Source organism: Uloborus diversus, chromosome 2 (genome assembly GCF_026930045.1).
Source record: "Uloborus diversus isolate 005 chromosome 2, Udiv.v.3.1, whole genome shotgun sequence".
In the NCBI taxonomy this organism is placed as follows: Eukaryota; Metazoa; Arthropoda; class Arachnida; order Araneae; family Uloboridae; genus Uloborus; species Uloborus diversus.
The window spans coordinates 58,441,338-58,463,932 of record NC_072732.1 but is presented as its reverse complement, the minus strand read 5'-3'; the positions used below and the strand labels follow the sequence as shown (position 1 = coordinate 58,463,932).

Below are 22,595 nucleotides of genomic sequence, written 5' to 3'. Positions count from 1 at the left end.
TTAAAATCAATTAATTTTAGGGCTGCACTTGCCCCAGAAAATTATACGACTGGGAAAGTGCGGCCCGAAAAAAAGGGGCAAGTGCAGTCTCGCATTTCTTGGGGCTGCACGTTCCCATTAATCTGGCAATGTTCATTTATGACAGATATAATTTGCTTGCAAGGATTTAATGAAGCAATGTAATTAATTTTTAATCCCTGCATCTTTGTCTAACTAACAATAAGTGTCACTAGTCTATATTGCTCCAATATAACTGCTTATATATACTGCTCCATAATATAAATTAAATTGTTAATTACTATACTAAGTGTACTTATACAAAAAGTGTTCAAGTTCGTGAAAGACATGTTACCTTTTGTCAGTTGTATAGTTACCTTTTGTATTATTAAATTAATATTTTATAAGTTCGTTGATATTCAAGTTTTAAAGATTATTCCTCGATATGCAAGTTTTGTTTTTTTTTAAAGCTTATTAGCATAATAAAAGTTACCTTTCATGTTCTTTATTTAATTTAAAATAAAAACTTCATAATTTTGTTTGATAATCCATTGTTCCTTGAACGTTCTTCATTTCTCATTGACAGGTTTCGCTAGGAAAAATGTAATAACTTCCCAATGAATAGGTGAAAATAAAAATAAAAAAATCGTTTTTAATCAGAAAAAAATACTCTATTGATTGCACTTACCCCTTATTTTCTCAAACGTTTTTAAAAGAAAAAATTCAGATAGGTGATGCTCTTGCCCCACTTTTTATTGAGAAAGTGTGGCCCTAGAGTACAATAGTTTAAAAAAAAACTTTTTAACTTTTTTACCTGCAATGATTTTAACAGGCTCATGTCTTGGGAAACACACTAAAACAGGTAACATACGAAATAAAAATTTAAAAAATTGTATCAAGTCGTATACTATCTAGGCCTTAATAAAGTCGAACTGTACAGTTTAAGGGCTGCACTTCCCCCAACTCACCTTATTAACTTTCTTGATTCCATTTCACATTTTATCCATATATTGTTTTCAAAAGTTTTTACTCTTGAAACGGTATAAAAAGACAGTCAAGAAAGAGATATAACTGCTGTTAGAAAATCTATTTAGACATACGGGGATAGGGGCTCCATCAGTTCTGGATGGGCTAATTATAATGCTATGATTAGTTCATTTTTGGGAAAAAAAATGAAGATAATGGTAACTATAGATAAAATTTAGTAAGGCATTTTTATTTTAAAACAATTTGGTCAAAAAGCATCAGAATCCTAATATTTGGGAGATTTATACAACTGAATACTGAAACGCAAACCCTTAAATGTCCCTCAACAGCAAAAATTTTACTTTTACCACTTTCAAAGGAAGCAGCTCATTTATTTATATGTAACTTGAAAAAAAAAAAAAAAACACTACATTGAAAAAAGAAAACTTTATCTATATTTTCAACTCAACTAGACTCACAAAATTGATCGGTCGAGGAGAAATTTTTCATCTTAAATTTCTTACTAAACCACACCCTTTTACCACTTTTAATAAAAAAAAAGACTCCCATCTGTTTTCGCCCTGAATGTTTAAAAAAATTAAATTTAAAGACTTGATAAATATTTCTAAAATCACGGCCATAAGGAACCATAAAATAGGAACCACCTTAAAATAATACAGAACTATTCTTTTACTCCGAAACAATAGTAAAAAGGTTGATCTCATTATCTCTACCTTCTACACGGAATTAACAAGATTAGTTTTCATGAGACCAATGAAGATTCCGTGGGAAGATTGAAAAAAAAACTCCACCAAGTCTAAGCCCATTATTGCCCCAATAAAATGCTCCTCATGATCAGGTGTAATTCTGGAGAAAAACTCTTTCCTTAAATTGTTTAAACAATAGATCGATAAAAGATTGTTACCGTAAACACTCGAGGCCCTAATCCCCATCGAGTATCAGTTACCACATTTGTAAAATGCAACTCAATATTCCTGAGAGAAGGCTGCGCGGGAAAAATTATTACATTATGATGATATTTTTTTATTGCTATTATTACTTCTTATACTTTTACATTAGCATTTTCCATCTTGCTTTGTGCAATTTTTAACATTTTAAGGAATGTTGCAAAATGAGTAAACACGAGAGAAGAAAAAAAAAAGACTCCAACCTTGTGATCTTTCCAGTCACGTAGCCTTCTGCTTTTAACTTCCATTACAGCAGCTTAAGAAGATATATGAAGAAGCATTGGAAAGAAAGGGGCTTTGTACTGATCCCCCCATCACCGCGTTTTTTCATTTTTTCCCTCCAGCCACTCATGAATATTCGGCGAAGATCTGCGAGAAAATAGAGGGAGTTTTTTTTTTTTCCAGGACCGTTTTCGTTCACTTTTTAAGCGCCTTCTGAAAAGTGTCAAGCTTAAGTGTACATCACACACGCACACATTCTCCTGCATGGTTATTTACGTATTTTAGAAGGGGTTGGAGGACCCATTCAATGAGGTATTAAGTCCGATGCAATTTATGATCGTCTGGTCAGCACTCGGCTCCATCAGTCTTTTTAAATCGGAAATATCCGGAATAGTAATGGCATCATTTAAAAGGGTGACAAAGTACTTCCGCAGAGAACTTTTTCCTGTTCCTTTATTAAATGAACGTTTAAACTGTAACGGAAACTGCAGCTTTAAACTTCTTTCACGTGAGCTTGTTCATCTATGACTTTAAAAAATATTAGTGAAAATAGTTTCTTTAAAGTTAAGAAGCTACAACGGAATAACATTAAGTGTGAGTTCAAGCTGAAACCATTATTCATAGGTATTTGTATAAATGTAGACGATATAGGGTTTTTTAAAGTAGAATTCCAAGTTTTATGTCTTATGAAAAGTTATGAAGATGAATTTCGCTGAACCAGTATTTCTGTTCATGAAATAACAATAGCTTAAATATTTAGCTTTTAGTTCCATCTACACATTTTGAAATGAATAAGACGCTTTAACTATCAAAGGCAGGACACCTGCAATGATCGTTAAATGGCGATAGCTGTATCAATATTAGTTTCAAAAATAAATGTCAACATTTTTTTAACTTTAAAATAAATAATAATAATGTAACAGAAAAAATATTTTCCATTTGAAAAAAGAACAATCATTTTAGAAACTATAATATTGAGACAAGTCTCAGTATTCAAGCTGAAAGACAAGAAACTATAATATTGAAACAAGTCTCACTATTTAACAATCGTCAAAGAATATTTTAAATGAAGTATAATTTAAGAGGTATATCTTTTTAAAAGAATTAAGCAGTGTGATATTGTTTTCTATGCAATAAAAAATCATACAAAATTTTGATTTTTAATTTGTTTTTTTTATATTCGGTTGTCTGACCGGTGAATGCAGTGAAAAAACAGCTCATATTTTGTTTTAAACAAGAAGTTTCGTCCTGAACTAAACGAGTCTACTTTCCTATACTAACACCGATTTTCTTGTATCTAATCAATGCTCCCTAAATTAGCTAAGACTGCAATTTTGTCAAACATACCGGTTTAACATTTCCTTCACATTTTCCCACTGAAATGGGAGCTTTGCAAAAGCGTATACGGCCGCTGTAACGACCATTTGTACACCTCGTCACAACATGCTTGGAACAAACTTCTTGAATTCTTTCTCAAAACTCACAGCAATTGTCCAATGAAAAAAAAATGCTCTGAATATTCAAGAAAAAGGTAAACATTTTTAAATATACAAAATTTCAAGAAACATCTGTTTTCCTTCTCTTCAGAGAGATCCTGAATATTTATTTCACTGAATTTACAAAAGAGATCAGATCCCTTTACACAACTTTTTAAGTGCATTCACTAGGGAATTGGAGCAGCGAATAACTCGAAGAAAAACAATTCTGCAAAAGCAGTAAAGCTAATTAGCGAAAGCAAGAGCAGGTGTCATGCAGCGGGAAACATTTTCAAATAAAATTCTGGATATTTACATTTGGAGTTAACAAAGGAGTGTCAGGGGTTAACTACATATTTATTGTTTCTTTTTACATTTATTTTATTAGAGCGTGGTATTTTATGTTTATTTGCGTAATTATTTTGAAGTATATAAATAATACTTACTTGTATTGAAAAGTTTTGAACGTTTTAAGGACCAGTGATGCTTATCCTTCAAAATAACATTTATTGGTGCTAAAACTACATAAACATTAAAACGAGCAAAAGGCTAAAGTCCCCACAGTTTTAATTACTTAGTTTTAGACGCTATTTTCGATGTTGTTGGTGCTGAAGCAACCCTGTCAGCTTTGTACTAAAAAACTAGCCAGTTTTCGGAGAAGAAGTCGGTTGAAGTGATAGGATAGACTGGGGATACTTGATCCCTAGGGATACATGATCCCAAAGACAAAAATGTACCAAAATCATTAAGTAGAGATTTGAAACTTGACAATTATATTAAAGTTATACTTGTATATAAAAACTGGCAACATTTTGTTTTTTTCAGCCATTTTGTTTTAGCTTAAGAAATGATTGGCTGAATGTGTCAAGGGAAACCTTTTTTTTTAGGAAAGCATTCCGAAGTTTACATTACCCGTTAAATACAACTTTAAAAAAAATTCTGAAGTGTAATGTTAAAGTATAAACAGTCTTAAATAATTGAGACATATTTTTAGTAAATTGCCACTGATTGTTAATAATAGAACAAGTATGTTTGTAAAAATCACATATTAGGGATATTTAATACCTTCGCTTAGAGGGATACATGATCCCAAGGATCAAGTATCCATATGACAATATAAACACAATGAAAACAATATAAATTTTGTTTACTTAGTTGACATTAACTTTAAACATTCAAAACCATGTTAACATAATAAAATTTATCATAGTGAGTGATAGACTTAATCAATCACTGCAGTAAATATGCTAAACAATTAAATAATTAGTTCGCATTTGTGTAACATACAGAACACCTCAAACATCTAAATACAAATTAACTCTACTGATAAATTATGTTCTGATCAGCCAAATGAGCTTGAACAAGTTGAAATAGGTGTCAAATCTTTGTTTTAAAGAAAAAAAAATTGATTTTGCTATAGTTAGATTTGCAACAAAAAAAGTAAGTTGCCTATTATGTTGACCCATTAACGGTTAGAATGCCAAGTTGGATTTCTAGAGTTTGAAATAAGTTTTCTAAAGCGAAGAGGTAACATGCTTAATCAATCTATTTTTCCTGAAAAATTGACAGTGTAGTAAATGAGAATGAATGTGTTAAGTTGCATGCCTCCAGTGGGTTGAGCTGAACTTTAAGAACTACAACAAATGAATTGGTTGCATTTGACTTTTTAGGTTTTGAAAACATATGAGATAAGCTTTCTTTTTTTTTTATATATATATAAGTACACTGATAGTTACATTTTTACCCTCTTTTTAAAAATTAATTCAATTGAAAAATCTCTTGATTTTATTATTGCAAGACAAGATGTTTGCAAATAAGAGGATTTTCGTGCTTGTCATCCTATTTTTTTTTATTTGTTGTAATTTTAGCTTCATTACGCTACTACTTTACAAAAAAATGTTAATTTTATTTATAAAAACATATTTTTTTTTGTTCACAACTGTATTGGATAATAAGTAACTGATCAAAAGCATCATAAGTTCATGAAAGTTGTGTACATTTTTTTTACAAACGTCTAGTAAACTTTGAAACTATGTTATTTTGTGTTCACATTATTATAATCTAATGAAGAAAATTAGAATTGGTGTTATTTTTTAGAAACATTATGTAGAAAACTAAAATCCATAAATAAATTGCCGATCTAATGAAAAGTCTATGTATTTTCTAAGTGGGATCAAGTATCCCGCATGAAGGGATCATGTATCCCTTAATGTGGGAATACATGATCCCTTTATGAAAGTGTTGAAAAAAATTATGTTACCAAAACTGTTTAATTTCAACTAAAAAAAATACTGTCAGATAGAAGAAAAAATTACCTTTGTTCACGTACTTTTTTTTTATTTTTTAAACTGATAGTTCGCAGCAGAGAAACAAATTGAAAATTAAAGTGGGGATCAAGTATCCCCAGTCTCCCCTTCGTTTTCCCTAATTCTGTGTTCAGAACTTTTATTTTAATTTTTCAGAGAAGAACAGGTCTTTAAAATCAAATACAGTGGAATCCCGTTACAATGAATGCCAGTACAACGAAATATCCAGTTCAGCAAAATGAATGTTCAGTTCATATTTTAATTTCCATTGCATTGCTTGAATTCCATTACAACAAAATCTCCGCTAAAGCGAATAAAATTTACGGTCTCTTAAAGTTCGTTGTAACGGGATTTCGCTGTATCTTTTTAAAAAATTTTAAATGCATTGGAAAATAATTAATAGTGAAATCAAACCTCTAATTTTCACTCATAGGAGTTAACTTTACAAATAAAATCACAGAATGACACAAAAAGTGTTGTTAATTACCAAAGCTAGAGAGCGGAGACTCCACCAGGCAATTAAAGTTTTTCAAATGTGATTTAAAACTTAAACCTGTTTTGAAGAACAATTGCATAAATTATGCGTAAAAAACGCTTAAAATGCAACATGTTCAGTTTTTGCATAGCCTTATATTGAAAATTGAAGAAGAAAATCTTGAATGATGCCTGAAAATTTAGGAAAAATTATAAGTTTGTTGTCTAGGACAGCGTTTCTTAATTTCTTTGATCCGTGAAACCCTTTTAAATGCTCACTTTTTTCGTGCAACCATTAGTTTTTTTGTCAATAGTTTGTAGTGGCGTAGCTATGTTTCTGTTTGAGAGGGAGCCCAGGTTCTTACCTCAAAAAGACTATCACATTAACTATTTGTCGTTAAATTGATAATTAAATAGACTTCATTATAAACCATGGTAATTATTTCTAACTACTAATCATTATTTGTTATTATAAAACACCAAAACACTCCTATTTGCATAGGCGGCTGGTGCCCCAAAAAAGTGGGGGGTCAAAGGATGTGCGAGGGGGGCAGGTTTGGTGGGCGACACACCCTTACAGCTAAATTTTTTCTTCAAAAGTTGGGCAACTGAATTTTTATGTCATCATTAATGAATTGACCTTCTTCCAAAAATTGGAGAAACGGAATCAAAAAGCGGAACCAGATGGCCACAGAAGATTCCCTCCTACAAAATCAAAGTTCCATTTTAATTTTTACGTAATGATAACCAGAAAAAAGCATAAAACAAGCAATTATTAATTCAGTTCTTTCTTTAATCACGTGAATAGACCATCGCTATCATTTTTCATTCGACCCTTATTAGTTTTGCACTTACAAAAGTGGAGGGACCAAGTCCCTTTACCGTTGAAAGTGAGAGGGCAATAGCCACCTAATAATAATCTCAGAAGTTATGCATGAGTTATATAATTAAAATATTTTCTTAGTAAGAAAATGAAATACTAATGTGTGTTACCTACAATAGTGTTAATAATTTACTAAAATTTGCAAAGAAAAAGTTTTTGAAACTTAAAAACTAAAATATTTCTTATTTTATCACAATTTTTAAAGTTATTTATAAATCAGAGACTATGATGTTACTGTATGCTGTTGATTTAAATTAGTCCTCATTCGTTAAATGTAAAAATTGTGCTTTCAACTGCTGCCATAGATACTGGGAGAGTGGCTAGTATTAATAGTAGAATATTTGAAATTCACGTCAAAAATCGTAATTTTAGCCAATAGTTGGTAAGGATGCAGAAAAGGGAATTTGGGATGTCCTTCCGTAAGTTTTTCAACATTGAAGTCACTTTTAAACTAGTCAGTAGTTTTTCCGGATTTTTTTCGAAATTGAAGTGTTTAAGAGGGAAAAAAAGGTGCTTTATGACTGATCTTAGAAAAATTTCGAAGTTGCGTCTGAAAGGCACAATTTCAGGTGACAAATAAAATTATTCCTATAGTGGCTGACATTGATGGGTAATAAAGTTCAGATTTGTATACGAAAGTAAAAGTAAAATTTTTTTTAATTTTGGGAAAGCGTTTTTATCGATTTTTTAAGTGTCAAATTTGAAAGATGTGGAATGAAAACGTGTAAGTCTCATGGAACCCCTGAGAGAGCTTCGTGAAACCCTGGGGTTCCGCGGAACACAATTTAAGAAACGCTGGTCTAGGACAACATTTCTTCTCATTCTTTTTAGGCTTAATATTTATATAAATAAACGAACTTGAGTTAAAACTATTTTTGATCTAAAACTAGTAAAAGAACAATACGTTGAAAAATCTAAAATTTTACGGGCAGAGAGAGCGGAATAATCCCACTGTTATAACCACTCCCATACCCCTCTCAGAGGGTAAATTCTAAGTGCTCTAGTACACCATACTAATTGTTGTTGATTTAGAGAATATAACCTATTGGGAAGAGTAGGGAAGACTAACAACGAGAGGTGCGGGACAGATGCATTAATGCCGAAATAAAATATGAAAAAAATATTTCGAGCTTGTCTAGTAACTGTAGCAGTGTAGAATCTAGCAAGTGTCTGTTCTTATGAATCACGATCAACTAAGCATTGATGATGCTTTATCTATTTTAAATTCCATTGATCCTCATATTCAATTCTCTTGTGAAAAAGAACAGAATAATTGCCTTCCATTTCTGGATGTTCTCGTTTCTCGAACTGAGTCTGGTTTTGAAACTACGGTTTATCGCAAACCTTTTGCTGTTTCATTACCCCCACATAGATTATCGTCTCACCCTCCTAATCAAAAATATTCAGCTTTCAACACATTTGTTTATCGTGCAATGAATATTTGTTCTTCACCTGAGCTTCTTAATGTGGAACTTAACTATTTAAGAGCTGTGGCTGTTGATAGAGACTATCCGCCCACCTTAGTTGATTCCATTTATAAAAAACTTTGCAAAAAATCTCAAAATATTGTTCTTAATAGAACTTTTAACACTAAGAATTTAGTTGTTCTGCCTTTCTTCCCTGGTATTAGTTTCCAGATTGCTAAGATTCTGAAGCGATTCCAATTCCAAGTGGTATTTTCTCCTATTAATAAATAAACTTTCTTTCTCTTCTCTTAAAGATTCTACTCATCCTCTTAATTGTTGTGGGATCTATAAAATTGTTTGCAATTGCGGACTCGGATACATCGGACAGACCCGCCGTTCTTTGAAATTTCGGTTAAAAGAACATCAAAGATATGTCAGAAAACAACAGTTGAATAAATCCAGTATTGCTCAACACTGTTGGGAATCGAATCACTCTTTTGATTTTAACTCTTATCAAATTATGCAAAAATGCCCCAATTCGTTGGATCTTAATTTTTGAGAATCTTTCCACATCCTGAAGAACCGTTCTAATTTAGTTAACGATCTTACTGCAATTCCCTATTTTTCTTCTGTGTGGACTCCTTTGTTAAAATTGGTTTAGTTTCTCTATTATTTTTATGTATACGTCGTACATTTCTTACTTTTTTTTTTTTTTTTTTGCTTTTTTATTTCGTTTTGTGATTAACTAATTCCAATATGTTTATCCTTCACTTTGTTTTTTCCTTCATTTCTCCATTTGATACATTGCTTCCATACATAGTTCTTCCCGCTGATAAATTTATTGCTAATTTATGCAGAGTGGTTTCATTTTTGGACTTTTTGCATTGTTTATGGGTTTTCTTGGAAAATTTATTACTTAACGGTTTTTTCCTGATGGAATCATATAATAAATTATGCCTCCAGGTGTCATTTTATCTTTTTTTGTTTTTGTTTAATTTCTATTTTTTGATATTTATACTATCTCCTGTTCCACCATGTTGCTTTTCTCGGATGACTTTTCATCCAGAAGCTCACACTTCTTATGCATTGAAAAAGGTGTTCCTTGTAACACCGAAACACGTGTCTGCAATAATTTTGCAATTTTTGTGCTTCACAACGTTGGATTACTAACTGTTCTAATTTTCAGCACAAAGGTATTTATTCATTATTAATACCAGGGTTGTTATAAAGGTATCCAACCTTTTTTTCTTTTTTTTTTTTTCACCTGATGGATATGAATCAAGAGCGAATCTCTCTGAGCGTGAGTGATTTTTTCCCGGTTTGTCAATAGCGCCAATCGCTGTTCAACAGAGTTTGACAAGTTAGTGCGTACGGCTCTCGTCGGATTTTCAAGAAAAATGACGGAACGACTGGAGCAGCGCTACTGCAACAAATTTTGCAAGAAACTTGGCGAAAGCGAATTAAAAACCATTCGAAAGATGAAGACGGCATTCGGTGACGATTTCTCAGTATATTTCTCGCACTCGGTTGAAGCAACATGCTTGATGGCATAAAATATACCGACAGCAAAGTTATTACATCCAGAGACTACAGCTTCCACCTTTTTATGGACTCATCAGTCTGGAATAGTGAATAATCTCATCGCATTGCACTTGAGAGTAAATTTTAGAGATAAAGTAAATTTATCTCACCAGCGAGAGTCTGCAACATGGTAGGGGAAGCTGCTGTACTCTAGGACGGTTGTACCTACGGACGTTGGTCCGTAAATTCTGGGTATCGTCGAGAGATATCCTAATTGGAGTTCAACGTGTGTGCCACAGCCCTCTCCAGTACCCCAGGAAGTTTCAACACCGTCAAACGATCATTTAAGATTCTATCAAATTTTTCCCGTTTTAGTAGGATCTAATTTAAAAAAAAAAAAACATGAGCAATTTTCTTTTTTTTTCGTCCGTCGTGGATTGTATTACTCATTTTTGTTGTAGGTATCATGATTCTCTATACTTTGAAGGCTTTGTTTATAATTTTTAATGTTGTAAAACTGTGGTCCTGTCGATGTGACTGGCCTGCAAAACCAAAATGGCGTACCTTTGTACTTAAGGACACATAACCATATGTACCCACGGACGGCAATTTTTAGTCTCCTTGGGTCACACATGCAATGCACGTTCTTACAATGCAAAGTACCTCAAAATGGTGCCTTGTCATCAACGTCCGAAATTTGCTGTAAACAATGATGATGAATTTGAAGTAGGGCTTGAAGATATAAGTGATGAAGTAGCCCCCACCTGTTGTAGGATCTACAGACCGTCAATCCCACCGTTTTCATTTGAAGTTGACTTTTCTAGATTTTTGTTGGTTTAATCTAAATTGAGTTTTTTTGTAATGGGTTAATTTTGGTTAAAGGTTTCATTTTGCATATAAATTGAGGTTATTATGTAAGTACATAGAGAGCCATAATATCATGAATATAGTTATTCTTTTGTTTAAAAACATATTAATTATTCATAACATCATTAACTCTCTTAAGAGTAATAACTTTTTTAAAGAGTTCACCGGTGTTAAAAATTAAGGTTTTTTTTTTTTTTTTTTTTTTTTTTTTTTTTTTAAAGGGAAAAAAAAACCTTCGATTAATTTTCAAAGTTTAATTCCTGTTAGAATCCATGTTTGAAGCATTTCAATATAAAATGGCTTATGAAAATGTATTGAGTGTAATTTAGTTACTCAGACCTATTTATATATTATTTCTTTGTATGTCCATGGGTACAAAGGCACCTGTCCGCGGGGTGAACAGGGTGTTGTACCCACAGACAAAAAAAAAATGGCTTTTAAGAATTTTTTTTTGAGGTTGAAAGCAGATTGATCTTTACCTGACAAAAATTGCCAAATTAGATGATAAGTTGTAGATTCTGTCAGAAAATTTTTCCGATCGATTATCCATTCTCAGATAATAGCAAAAATTGAAAAGTAAATTTTGTCCGTGGGTACAGCAGCTTCCCCTATTTTGTATCATGAAATAGGTGACACCCGAGGTTCTTTAAACTTGAGCTGATGTGTGCACCACATGACTTTCTTTTACGTCAATTTATGGATTTTTAATCAACACTTTCCGAAAAACAACAACATCATAATCTTACCTGATTCGGGCGCGTCACTCACATTAAGGAATCTAAAAACATTTCAAATATTAAATAGTTTGTTGTAAACCAGTTCAAACTTGGCGACTAAAAGCTTGGCGATACAACACCCAATGTTCGCCAAATTATAACATCACTTGAGTTAATATTGAAATAACCAGATTTTCCCCAAAAAAAAAAGTGTAAAAGGCCCATTTTGGAACATCCAAATGCAACCAAAAGCATAGAGGGGAGGAGGTCCGTAACTAGGAGTCTACATACCAAATCTCAACTTTTTGCGGCATACTGTTTTTGAGTTATGTGAGATACATACGCACATACAGACGTCACGAGAAAACTCGAGGTAATTTACTCAGGAATCCTCAAAATAAATATTTCGGGCGTGCATAGTTTTTAGGTTCATATGCACGCTCGGTCAGGTCGAAAAAACAATTCAACATTCCTTCGAGGGTGAGCAAAATGGAAATTTTGGCCTTTATTTGAGTGAAAAAAAAATTCGCGAATAGAATACTTCCTTTACTATGTAAAAGGAAGTTAAAAAAAGTATTTTAAACCGTTAGAAGTAAAACAAACTTCATACGCCCGTACACGAAATTCCAATCAATGTGCGTCCCGATCATCTTATAAACAAAGTTACATGTGTTCTTTTCCCTCCAACAAGCAACTGTAATGAAATAGGTTCTGAATCATTAATGATTCACTAATTTTTACAAATTGATTTTTATTTTGCCCTTGCTTCTGTTCTTAAATAAACTTTCTCGTTATTGAGAGAAAAATCACAAGCTGGGAAAATATTATGAGCGCTAATTCGGTCAATTACGAAGTAGATCTTTTGAAAAGCAGTAAAGGAGGTTTTGAAAAAATGCATTTGTTACCGTCTGTTTTGATAATACTTAGCACACCTGCGTCCCTGGAAGAACTGCAAATCTAATTCTTTTCAGATGGCGAGGAAGAAGGACGGAACTCCCACTTTCTCTTCACTCTTCACTTGTACCAGTACAGGGTGGAAAGGGGTGGAAAAGGCGGAGGTAAGCCTAATACATTTATTCCATATAGCATTTGAGAATATGAAATCGCGAAGATTGTCCACTCTTTATTATTCTTAAGTGTTTGAACAACAAACATGAAAATGAACTAGCAAAGCTGTCTTCGAAAAGTTTGTGATTACATGTAGATGACGCCAAGGATTATTAGAATAAAGAACGAAACAAATATGTACGATGAAAATGATACGTATTTATTTTTTTGCTAAAACAATTTAAAACGGGATTTTATAATTATTGTTATTATTTGTCGAAAATTCGTGTTTAAATTTCTTTGAAAAGTTTGTTATAAATAAGGGGAAATTCCATATTTCAATAGAATATCCCCAGGCAATTCTCAAGGTATGTGAACTTTGTCTTCATAATCTAATCCAAAAAATTAATGACTTCCTTCTCATCCGGAAATCGATGACTTGAGTTTAATGCATAGGTTAGCTGTTTTTATAAATTTGTCCCTTTTGCAATGGTTCTCGATATCAGCATCTTGAAGTAGTTTGGTGTCTAAAAACGGGTTACCATACAAAATGGTGACTCCACTGGGTGAAAAACCTGATGATGACAATGAAGCATGGATTTTCTATGATGTTAGAGGGAAGAGTGGATTCAATGTCACAAATACGAATTTTGGATATGTTCTAAATGTACAGGAATGGAACAAAAGATATACAGCTGGGACTTCTGCGAGAGAAAAAACTGAAAAAAAGTTTTTTTTGTCTTTCGTGAAGTTTTAAAACAATCCTTAATCCTTAATCCCTTAAAGAGCATTTAATGTTTTTTAGAAAACTAAAATTTATTATTTGATATATGAACTAGAACATCATCTTCGGGACTATTTTCAGAAATAAGGGATGCCGAAACGATTCATTTTGGGAAAGCAGGTAAATCGGTTGAGCACTAGGTACCAAAATGAATGTAGTCACCTGCTTTTGTACCATTTCTTAGACCCAAAACACTTCGTACAGCAGAATATAAATTCATTGAGCTCGTAACGCCTGATAAGTATACGTATTTGAGTCAAGATTTACTTTCCATTAAAAATTAAAATGCCTTTTCATTCAAAGTTTCAATTTTAAAAAAATCTCAATTACAGTCGCTGGTGGTAGAAGTCGACTGCACCTTTTCGACTTGGGAAGCTGTGACAAAATTTCCACAAAGCCGCGAGATGGTGGTTGCCTGTCGTTGTCTGCGCTAGGAAATGTCATCTTGGCCCTCTTCAATGGACAGAAACATGTGCCTTATAAGTAAGTTTTAATACTGTAATATCCTGTTGCTGAAAAACTAAATAAGACCTTCCCCCAATTTACACTATTTCAAACTATACGATTCTCGAGTAACTCAATTGAAGAGGAATAAAATACATATAAAAGAAGACACATATTTGATGTAAAATTATTTCCAAGTATGCAATATGCTTGGTAAAATTTAGAGATACAGTCAAAGGCAAAATTGTAGCGTTTCTTTATTTATTTTCATAGTTCAAAAGGAATCCTGTTTTTTGCTGTCTCGAACACGGTTGCAAAGAACATGGAATCAGTTTATCATATTCTTCAGGGGTTACCTGTAATGTACTACATTCAAAAAAACATAAGGTTAATTTGCTGCTTCCTGTGTTTCATTGCCTTTTAGTCTAGTATTTACAATTATTTTCCCTTGCACATAAACAAAGACCGAATTGCAGTTAAAGACACCCGAAAGTCTTCGAATTCCTGACGTTATCTCCACCGCAACCCGAAACACAGTCGCAAACCAAGAGTGAATGATTCATGTCCTCAAGAAAAGGGCTTTTTACTTGGAAATTGATTGCCAGCACTATCTGCAGTCCCCAGGACCTATAACAAACTAATTACCCTGTGTTCTCATCTGGAAGTATTCGTCAGTTATGCTTGTCGAAAAGAGGAGAGATTTTTGCACTGTGGCTCTTTTTAGCCGGTGCTAGTCGTCCATGAAGCATTAATTAACTCGTGCTGCTGAGGGGAATGAGTTGCTCCGGCAGAGTAAAGAAGAGCTTTAATTAAATTCAGCTGTGGTTAGCTTTCAAAATTGACAAATATTTCGGAAAGAATGCATCGGATTCGGCCGTACTTTTAACGTAAATTAACTAGAATTCTTTCTTGGGGAAAAAAAATTCGATCCGTTTTTAATTAAAATATTTTCAAGTTAATAACGTGTGTGCAATTAAATAAACATCGAAGCCCACAAGTCGAAGTAATGTTTTTAAAGGCTATTAATTAATAGTGGTTTCAGTACTGTCTGACCACGGATTGTATGGAAAGACAAACATCCGTTTTACAGCCAGAAATGGGCGAATCTATTATTTTTTACCGATGTCAGCTTTTGCGCAGCAGAGTCTCATTCAAATAGTAAGTGGCATACGCGCATCAAATTTTTACTTTTCCCCCTTATTCACATAGATTCGTCTTATTTGGACGTTTGAAAATTCCATGCAATCCGTGGTTGGACTAAAACATAGTGCTGCAGGTTTATATTAAGACGTATTTTTATGAAATTAATCAATAAAAAATAGTTAATATTTTGGAGTCAATTATTTATTGCTTTATTGATTTATTATTTATTAATCACATAATTCTTTTTTGTCCCCTCACGTTTTTCTGCGAAATTCTTTTATCCTGAAAGGCTTTTTATAATGTCCTATGAAGCTAATATTTTTATTAAAAATCTGTCCACATTTGTTGGCGACGGATTGATTACCTTAGACAACAGTGCCAATTTTAATTCAAGTGCTGTGAAAAAAAATTTTTTTTATTTTTTTGGATACATTATGGTACGTTACGGATTAAATGCACAGTGTCAAAATGTGTTTCTGATAGAAATGCTAGAAACAAATTATATTCTTTTAAACAAAGGAAATTTCAACTATTTTGATAAATAACAACAAATGCAACTACAATTTGTTCACTTATTTTTCGGCATAAAACCAGAGTATAGAACTCACTTCTGTGAGCCCCCACGTCCGAAAAAATTTTCAAGTTGCAAATTTTTTTTAAAAAAACATGAATGCATTGTCAGAGTCGCATCGCAGATCTTCAGTAAAAAACATTCCCGTCTTATTCAACTTAACATTCCCATACAAAATTATTGTTAAAAATTAACAATAATAATAAGCTTATAAAGTAGCATTTAATGCATATATTTTTTTCTGGGGATGCACCGGCTCTATGTTTAAACAATTAGGAAAAAAAGACATGAGCCTCCCAACTTGCTCCAAAAGTTCATGCTTTTGAACTTTGCACCTCTCATTGGGTACCTCTCTAGCCCATCAGAAGATTGTTAATGGCTAATTTTTAATTTTATGCTCCCTTCCCCTCCAAATAAAAATAATAGCTATTAAAGTGTCGAAAACTGGAAAAAATTTGGGGGCGCCAAAAGTGGGACGTGTAGGGGAAAAGGGTGGTCATATTTGGATTCAGGGGGTCATTTTACATAAGAATCATAAAGAATTATGTCAGAAGCATTTTTAAGGTATTTTTTTGCCGCACTTTCTATTAGTTCCTGATTCTATCAAAGAGGAATTATTGGACGAATCGCAAGTTTATGTACCTTTGAATCCTAAGCCAGTTAATGTATTCTTTCACTGACTTTTGACTCCAATGACTTTTGACTCTTATCGGAAACAAAAGTGATTTTATTCTAATATGCTGTGAGTCCCCCTCCCCTAAAACCCGCTACTCTGCTCCAGAAAAGTAATGAGTATCAGGCCAAAACGATGGACTTTTACACCATTTTATTTTTAAAAAAATTAACTTCCATCTAAAAGATATTCAAAGACTTTAAGAACTTCAAGAATCTAGAATGTAATAACTACATTTTGACATTCAGTTAAATGAACAAAACAAAAAAAAAAAATCGCAAGAGGAAAGCATATTCAAAATTTGAAAATGCATCACTCTTTCTTTTTTTAATTTTGAAAAGAATTCCACATAGACAATGGCGTCTCTCATCCTTTTGTTAGCCAAAGCAATCTTCTTTAGCTTAGTACCGAATTCCATTACGCATTGGAAACGAATGCAAAAAACAATTTGCCAGAATCACCGACATTATTCTCCGAGCACTTACGGGAAATTCTCTCCCAAATAGGAAGAATGAAACTCGGCAACAGCATTAAGAAGGAATAACCAATGGGACCAGTTAGCGAAGAAAAATGGACGCCGAGGCAAATGCAAGGAAGAATTAAGGAGTTTGTTAATGTGACGTTTCGCATTGCAGGACTGGTTAAGAGGCAGTATATTAAGGGGTACTTAATATGATTATACGTAAAAGCCCTCCACAGAGATAAAAGGAATCACATCCGAGAGGAAGAATCGTATCGTGATGTATACAAATGCAGTCATTAAACAAGTCCCAGTTTAGAAGTTTTATTGACAAACATTTGCTCCACTTTGAGGAATGTAAAAACTAGAAAACTTCTAATTATGTGAAATACACCGCCAGCTCAGTCATTTCCAGCCGAGGACTGCAGTTTCGTGCTTATTAGCACTCATCAGCCCGGCATAGGAAAGTGACAGAGCTGGAGATGGAAGAACCTCTTAAGGAAGCCAAGAGTGCGAAACAAACTGGTAGCTAATATAGAATTAGCAGACCAGACGAGTGACCGAAGCAATGGTTCGGTTCAACTCGAAGATTGAACGCGAGGCAAGGTATATTCAGTAATTTATTGAATATACCTTGCCTCGCGACAATGACACGCATGATATAGCTTTCTTATAAAAATGCATTCGTTAATGAATTGAACTTGTTGGAAAGTAGATGTACGAAACGGAAAATAGAGGGGTGTCCGCAAGACAGGAATTTAATAATTTCATTTGCCTTAGAATCGGGGAATTAAATATTGTCCGCATAGGAGGGGTTTCCGCATTTGAGGGGTGTCCGTTAGGAGGGGTTTTACTGTATTTATAAAAAATCCTTAGTAATACAAATACAAAAGTGACGACCAGCAACAGGCTCTGGGCCCAGCTAGACTGGTCCTAGTCAATTCACAATCCCCAGTGAAGATCAATGGCCCTCTTAAAACTATCTACTCCCTTGCTCATTACCACCTCTTCCGGTAAACTGTTCCAAGGTTCCACTACCCTGTTATAATAATAATTTTTCCTAATATCCATGTTAGCCTGAGATTTAAATAGCTTAAAACAATGACCCTTTGTCCTGTTTTCAGGGCTTAACTTCAGCCCCGTAACATCTTTCATTTTAATAAATTTAAACAACTGAATCATGTCCCCTCGGTCTCTTCTTTGCTTAAGACTACATTTTTAACCTTCTAAGCCTGGAATCATAGTCTAAGTGAGAAAGTCCATTTATTAGCCTTGTAGCTCGCCTTTGAACCCTTTCCAATACATTAATGTCTTTCTTAAGATAAGGAGACCAAAACTGAACAGCATACTCCAAATGAGGTCTTACCAAACTTCTATATAAGGGCAGAAGAACTTCTTTAGATTTGTTTGAAATAGATCTATTATTAAACCCAAGCATCTTATTGGCCTTGTTACTAGCAATGCTGCACTGTTGGCTAAACTTTAAATCCTGACTTATTAATACCCCCAGATCAGTAACTTTGTCTGACTGACTAATGACTGAACCTTGCAAATAATAACTTGTACACTTATTGCCATGCCCTAAATGTAGCACTTGACATTTCCCAACATTAACAGCCATACCCCATTTATCAGCCCATTCCGTAATATGATCTAGATCCTCTTGCAGCTGTTTTGCTTGTTCTTCATTATCTATAGTCCCCATAACTTTGACATCATCAGCAAAACAATTCATGTTCCCAGAAATATTTTTGTGAATATCGTTCATAAAAACAATGAACAAAACAGGCCCTAACACTGATCCTTGAGGAACCCCGCTTAAAACCTCACTCCAATTAGAGTAATTTCCCCTTACAACTACCCTTTGTTTCCTTCCGGTCAGCCAGTTTTTTACCCAAATGAAAGTTTTCCCTCCTATTCCTATATCAGCTAATTTGCTAAGTAGAGCAACATGCGGTACCTTATCGAAAGCTTTTTGAAAATCAATGTAAACAACATCTACAGGCTTCTTATTGTCCAAAGCCATGGTAACTTTGTCATAGAAATGTAATAAATTAGTTGCACAAGATTTGTCTTTCCTGAAACCGTACTGAAAACTAGTCAATAGATTATTAGTCTCTAGAAAATTTACTATCTTAATTTTTATCAATGTTTCAAAAATTTTGCAAACCACCGAAGTTAGACTCACAGGTCTATAATTTCCCACACTCGCTTTAGACCCTTTCTTGAAGAGCGGTGTAATGTTAGCCAGCTTCCAGTCCTCTGGCACTGTCCCCGAGTTATAAGAAGCATTGAAAATATTTACGATTACATCTGCTAATTCCTCCGCACATTCAACTAAAATGTATAAAATACATGTATGTATAAAATACATTCATATTTTATACTATGATTTTAAAATCTCATAAAATAAATGTAATATATTCATTCATAATCTATTCATTGCTTTCTCGTTTATTTTATGAGTTATAATCAAATTTTGCTTCATATAATCCAGATAAGAAAGCTCCTCAAATTACAACTAGTATAGGAGAACTCACTTATCGAGTGGTAGGAGCTTGCTTTTAGAAATAGCTTGCTATAGAAATGTTTAAAGGAATTGTTTAAAAAATATTCATAGCATTAGTTTTCATTAAATTTGTATAACAATGTTTAGGATTCATATTGAGTTACCAATTGAAGCGCACTCTCAATAACTAAATTCTAACTAATAACATCCAATTTGTGATAAAGTAAACTTAAAAGGGGGGTTGACTATTTTCTATGAAACTAAATGATTATTTTTGTTTATTAACAAAATCATATCTTATTTTTCAACTAAAGTAACATATTGACTTTTAAAATTTTTAGTCGAATAGAAAAATATCGTTTTATTTTTTAATCTTTATAAAATATTAGGTTTCTCAGGCTTTTAATACTTTTGGCCAGTATGTACATGGCCTACACTACTAAAACCCGTACCTTGGCCTGCCGTATGCATTGGGGTGGAGCGAAAAAACACGAAGTTCGAAGAAAAGGAACAGCTGGGTGCGGAAACGTTATGCACCCATACTACTAAGAAAACACTGCAATTTTATCAAAATCAGAAAATATCTTTGGTCTACAACGGCTAGACCACAATTCGAAATTTGGGGGGGGGGGGATTACTTTTTGCTTATTGTTCTTGAGAAAAAAAATTTAATTAACAAAAAACAGCTGGGTGCTGAAAGGTAATACTGCTTGAAATCCGTGAATTGAAATCCGACCCCATCACATAATTAGCCTCCCACTCTTACCAAATGAGCTAACATGCATCCGATTCCGAATGCTATACACTAAGGCAATGCGTAATAAAAAACGAAAATAAAATCGGGTTTTTTTCAACGAAAAATATGAATTGTCTTTATTTCTCGACGAAAGGTGTGGAACAAATCTTTAAAATGATGCTCCACTCACAAAGTTTGATAAAGTATTGAGAAAGTTATAGCGTTCCCTTGAAAAAAAGAAAGAAAGCATTTGAGAAATAACATATATGATAAACAAAAATACAATTTTTCAGAAAAATGTTCAATTTTCAACCAATTGTCCGAAACAAAAGGTATTCTCTAATTCGTCTGAACTTGCGCATCTTTTCAGGTGGGGGGCAGTTGAATAATCTTTCTGCATTCAACCATTTTGGTTCATGGAGTTCATGTGTTTCGGGAATAGTAAAAAAAATGTTTCCCCCCCCCCCCCCTCCCTCCCCACCAATCTTGAACTTTCATCCAATTATCGGAGGCAAAAGATATTATCAATAAAAAATTACAGTAACTCGTACCGAAAAAAATAAACGATTACAGAGCCAATTGATACAGCAAGTGATTTACAATGCAAAGCACACTCACTGTATCCAAACTTGTGTGGTGGTCAGCACAGCCGTCTGCCAATATGAAGATCCCGAGTTCGATCTTACTGCGCGCATTTTGCGTTTTTTAACTCTCGTTTATTCTATCGTAAAATTTTACAGTAAAATACTATTTTACGGTAAAAGTTAATGGCAACATGAATGCCAGTAACTTGTACCGTAAAATTTCAGAACTTTTTTACAACAGTGTACTAGAGGTGGGCAATGTCGTTCTTTTTAATGATCCGTTCATCAGAGGATCGTTCATTCTTTTGACTGTTCATTTAACTCGTTCATTTGAACGACTTCGTTCTTTTTAAAAAAGTTGCAGGTGATCTCTCTGCACGACATACTCACGTACATTCGAAATGTCTCATTAGACCAGTAATATTCTTTGAAGTAAAACAACTAAAATGATCTAAAAGTAAGAAAATATGCCTTTGAAAATAAATCAAAAAAACTTGATTCAGGTTCAGATGAATAAAGCAATTATATACTTCATTTTGTAAGATATTTCTCAGTTGCCGAATGGTAGGATATGTCTTCCATTTCAAAAATCGCAGGTTCCATTTCAGCATGTAAACAATTAAATTATTAAATTTTTCCTGCTACAGCACAGTACATACATATAGTACTGTATATTATATACTAGCTGCTTTGCCCGGTCTACCTTGAAAATAAAAATTGTATCAAGTGACGTATATTCAACAATCAGGCTTAAATAAATAAATAAAAAACATCATGCAAAGTTTCCCTCTCAAACAATGACGACAGATATTAAAATATTTTAAAGAAATTAAATCGAGAAAGATGGATTTAAAAAGCGTAACCATGGGAACAACACAAAATAAGATGATTTTAAGGAATTAAAATGCGAAAGAAAATGGTTAACAATTTGAATGCAAATGAGATTTTTTGAAATTAATTTAAAAAGGCTTGTAACTTTTTTTCCTTTCGAGATAGAAGCTTAGTTTTCGACCGTAGGTCGAGATAGATCTGGAGTAAAAAATGTCGCTTTTTATAATGGTGTCAAAAAGAAAACTGTGGTACAATTCCTTTACTTTTTATTGATAGATTCAATGAAGAAAGTAGTACCGAAATGTCGGCTAAGCCTAAACAAATTTGGGCTAAGAAAACAAATAACCCCCGCCGTAAGTAAGTTAGAGCATTGAAACAAATTGCGTAGAACGCGGGAAGCTCTACTCTTTCCATTGATACATAATATGAATATGTGCAAGTAATTTTTCACCCCATATTCGGGAATTTTTGTGAAAATTGGGCCTAAATCGGAATAAAAAAAGAACTATCTATCGATTTTCTTTCGAATCTGTCTGCAAACCTTTTCAGGACTTAAAGGAACAAATTGTGAAAAATTCAGCGAAATCGGCCGAGTAGTTCTCCAGTTTTGCGAGTTCAAACACACAGACGCTTTTTGGAGACTTCATTTTATACTATGTAGAGATGTAGAGATACCAATAGACCATGTACAACGAAAAAAGTAACAACAAATGTATCGGTAGCTCAGCCGAGGGCCGTAGACAGGGTGGAGCCCGTCGGGACAATTCCTCCCCCGAAATTTTAACCTTTCTCCAAAAAATAAAGAAACGAAGACTATCTAATTAAAACTCTTTCCATTACTACTGCTTCACTTGACCTTGTTATACAAATCTTCCTTCAGACAGATTCAGACCCCTTCTCCTCCTCACCCCTACACACCCACATAAATATTTTTTAAAAAAATTTCAAAAAGTCGTATTTTTTTTACATCTTGGTCCATCACGGAATGTTAATGACTCTTATTACGAATAAT

The 22,595-nt window shown here is 33.4% G+C and overlaps 1 protein-coding gene across 1 annotated transcript in view; it reads left to right on the top strand.

The window, feature by feature from the left end:
* The window catches only part of LOC129216333 (kinesin-like protein KIF26B), a 211,537-nt gene that overhangs the window by 154,377 nt on the left and 34,565 nt on the right, over positions 1-22,595 (top strand). Inside the window, exons 7-8 of the mRNA XM_054850544.1 lie at positions 12,773-12,859; positions 13,965-14,115. Coding sequence (XP_054706519.1) covers positions 12,773-12,859; positions 13,965-14,115 — 238 coding nt within the window. The remainder of the gene's footprint in view (positions 1-12,772; positions 12,860-13,964; positions 14,116-22,595) is intronic.